The sequence below is a fragment of the Cariama cristata genome, unplaced genomic scaffold, assembly GCF_000690535.1.
Source record: "Cariama cristata isolate BGI_N322 unplaced genomic scaffold, ASM69053v1 scaffold25265, whole genome shotgun sequence".
NCBI lineage: Eukaryota > Metazoa > Chordata > Aves > Cariamiformes > Cariamidae > Cariama > Cariama cristata.
In genome coordinates this window covers 1-2,269 of record NW_009616167.1, presented here as the reverse complement: position 1 = coordinate 2,269, position 2,269 = coordinate 1, and the positions used below count along the sequence as shown (strand labels likewise).

At 61.4% G+C, this 2,269-nt stretch overlaps 1 protein-coding gene across 1 annotated transcript; it reads right to left on the bottom strand.

The window, feature by feature from the left end:
* Positions 1–975: 975 nt before the first annotated feature.
* Positions 976–2,266, bottom strand: LOC104161600 (retinol dehydrogenase 16-like; the record flags this gene model as incomplete). Its single annotated transcript, XM_009700094.1, has 3 exons — positions 976–1,193; positions 1,346–1,509; positions 2,193–2,266. Coding segments are annotated over 3 exons (456 nt in total), but the record flags the coding sequence as incomplete, so codon positions are not given.
* Between the last annotated feature and the right edge of the window lie 3 nt (positions 2,267–2,269).

The window sequence follows — 2,269 nt, the reverse complement described above, 5'->3', positions numbered from 1 at the left end:
CCCCAGCGCGTGCATTGCGCAGCTCTGCTGGGCCTGCACTGGGATGTGCTGGAGGAGATGCAGGATTGCAGCAGCACCTGGAGAAAGTTTTGCATCTCTCAGCTGGAATTGACGGCTTCGCCTCGCTCTGCGTGCCTGGAGCTCTGTTTGGGCCTTTAATGGCTATTTGTGCTGGCAGGGTGGATCTAGCTGCCCCACGGAGTCAGATTTGGCCAAACTCTCCAGACACGGTCAGCAGCACCCGGCCCCAGACTTCTCCCTCTCTCCGGCTGTGCTGCACTCGCCCAGCTTTGGTCCGGTGGGGGACAGCAGCTCCATCCCCTCGCCCCAGGACAGGCCCCGGGCAAAGGGGCGTCCCCAGCCGCAGCGATGCCCGGGCATGGTTTGCTGGAGCGGAGCAGCCTTCACCGACCAGGTGCTGCGGGTCTGCAGAGCCACGCGTAGAAGGAGGCACTGCTCGGGATGTCAGAGGGGAACTGAGGAGGAGGAGGAGGATGACTCCACCAGAGGCTGCCCAGCCCTGCGCCCAGAGGGAAATCTGCCCAGATTTGTACTGGTCTGGTTTTTATTCAGGTGTGTGAACTCCTCAGGCAAGTGCAGCCCTCACACTGCAGCAGGGGCTGGACCCCGCGTGGAGCAGGCGCTTGGGGGGATGCTGGAGACCCTGGGAGCTCCGGCAGTGTGGCACGGCATGGCCGGCAGCGGTGCTGGTGCTGTTGGAGGAGCAGGGACATGGCTTTGGTGCCGCCGTCCCAGCCAAGGCTGAAACCAAGCCCTGCCAGGCAGGGAGGAGGATTCGTCTTTATTCAGAATCAAACCGGTCTGCTATCCGAGGGCAGCGGGTTGTGAGATGTACATTGAGTTAGAAATTCAGGAATGTATCGGCACAGCCTTGGCTGGGGGTGATGCTGGATCCCACCCTGCGCTGCCAGGCCCTGGCTGCTGCCTGTCGGCTGCCCACGCCGCATCCCTGCCTTAGGCTTTCTGGGCAGGTTTGGGGTGGTGCCAGGAGACGACGAGATCCACGAGGGCTGACGGCAGGTAGCTGAGGGGGATGCAGAGCAGCTTGGCATCCCAGCCCACAGCGTAGCGGGTGCGGGGGTAGCGGCTGGTCAGCGCATGATCCATGCAGTCTGTGACCAGCGTCAGGTTGGACTTGCAATTCTTCGTCATCTTCCTGAGTCCTGCCAAAACTGCAGAGGCAGAAAGTGCCGGTCAGGCTGCTGGGCTTAGACCCTAGAGCCGAACAAGGGATGGCGGGGTGGTGGGACACCCCGTGGACCCGGGGATGTGCCTTGTGTCAGGAGAGAAACAGCATCGCTTAATCTTTAGGTGATGTACTTACACTCCTTCACGTAATTCTCCCCGTAACTTGCTTTGGTTTCCTCTGGGAGCTTCTCCCAGATGGAAAGAAAACTTTTCTCCAGCTTCTCGGTGCTGACGATCGCTGTCTTGAAGTAGCCTGGCTCGATCACACTGACCTTCACCCCGAAGCTGCGCATCTCAACCCTGGAAGGAATTGAGCCCCATGGGACACGGGAGCAGCACCCGAGTGCGTCTGCTGCCCACCGGTCTGGGCTGTGCAGGGGTGCCAGCTGTCCTGCAGGATGCTGAAGGTTCGGTGGGGAGCCTGACCACCCCAGCGGGATCAGCCCCCCGGGGCAGCGTGTGAGCAAACGGCTGCTGAGTCTGGACGGGACAGGGCTAAAGCAAACCTCGGCACCGTGGGGCCATTGCCCACAGTATCTGGTATGGGGGCAAGGTCCGACGGCAGAGGCTCAGTACCTGGGCAGGCGGTGCCAGCCAGCGTGGCCACAGCCTCCCTGCTGCTGGGAATGAAATCAAAGCTCTGCCAAGACCTTTGCCTTCCCTTACCCTGGGCTGCCCCTGCCTGATCTGGGCTGAAAGCGGAGCAGAGGCTGCCAGCAGCAGGGGAGGGTCCCCCCAGGCCGGAGACCACTCCCGTGGGACCCAATTCCCGTAGCTGTGGCACAGGGTATCCCGACTTCTGGTCCACGTGTTAAGCATCCCTGCAGCCCCTCCTCTCACACTTTGGCAGCAGCTAAAGCAATCTCCCCTGCGCTCGCTTACGGTCACACAAGGAAGGGGTTTGACAGGTGGAGGCTCTGCCCGTCAAAACCTGGAAAAGCAAACCGGAAAATCAGGGGCGGCGTCTGCCAAGTCGGACTTACCGGAGACTGTCGGAGAAGGCTTCCACGCCAAACTTGGAGATGCAGTAACCCCCACCGAAAAAGGAGATGCGGCCCAG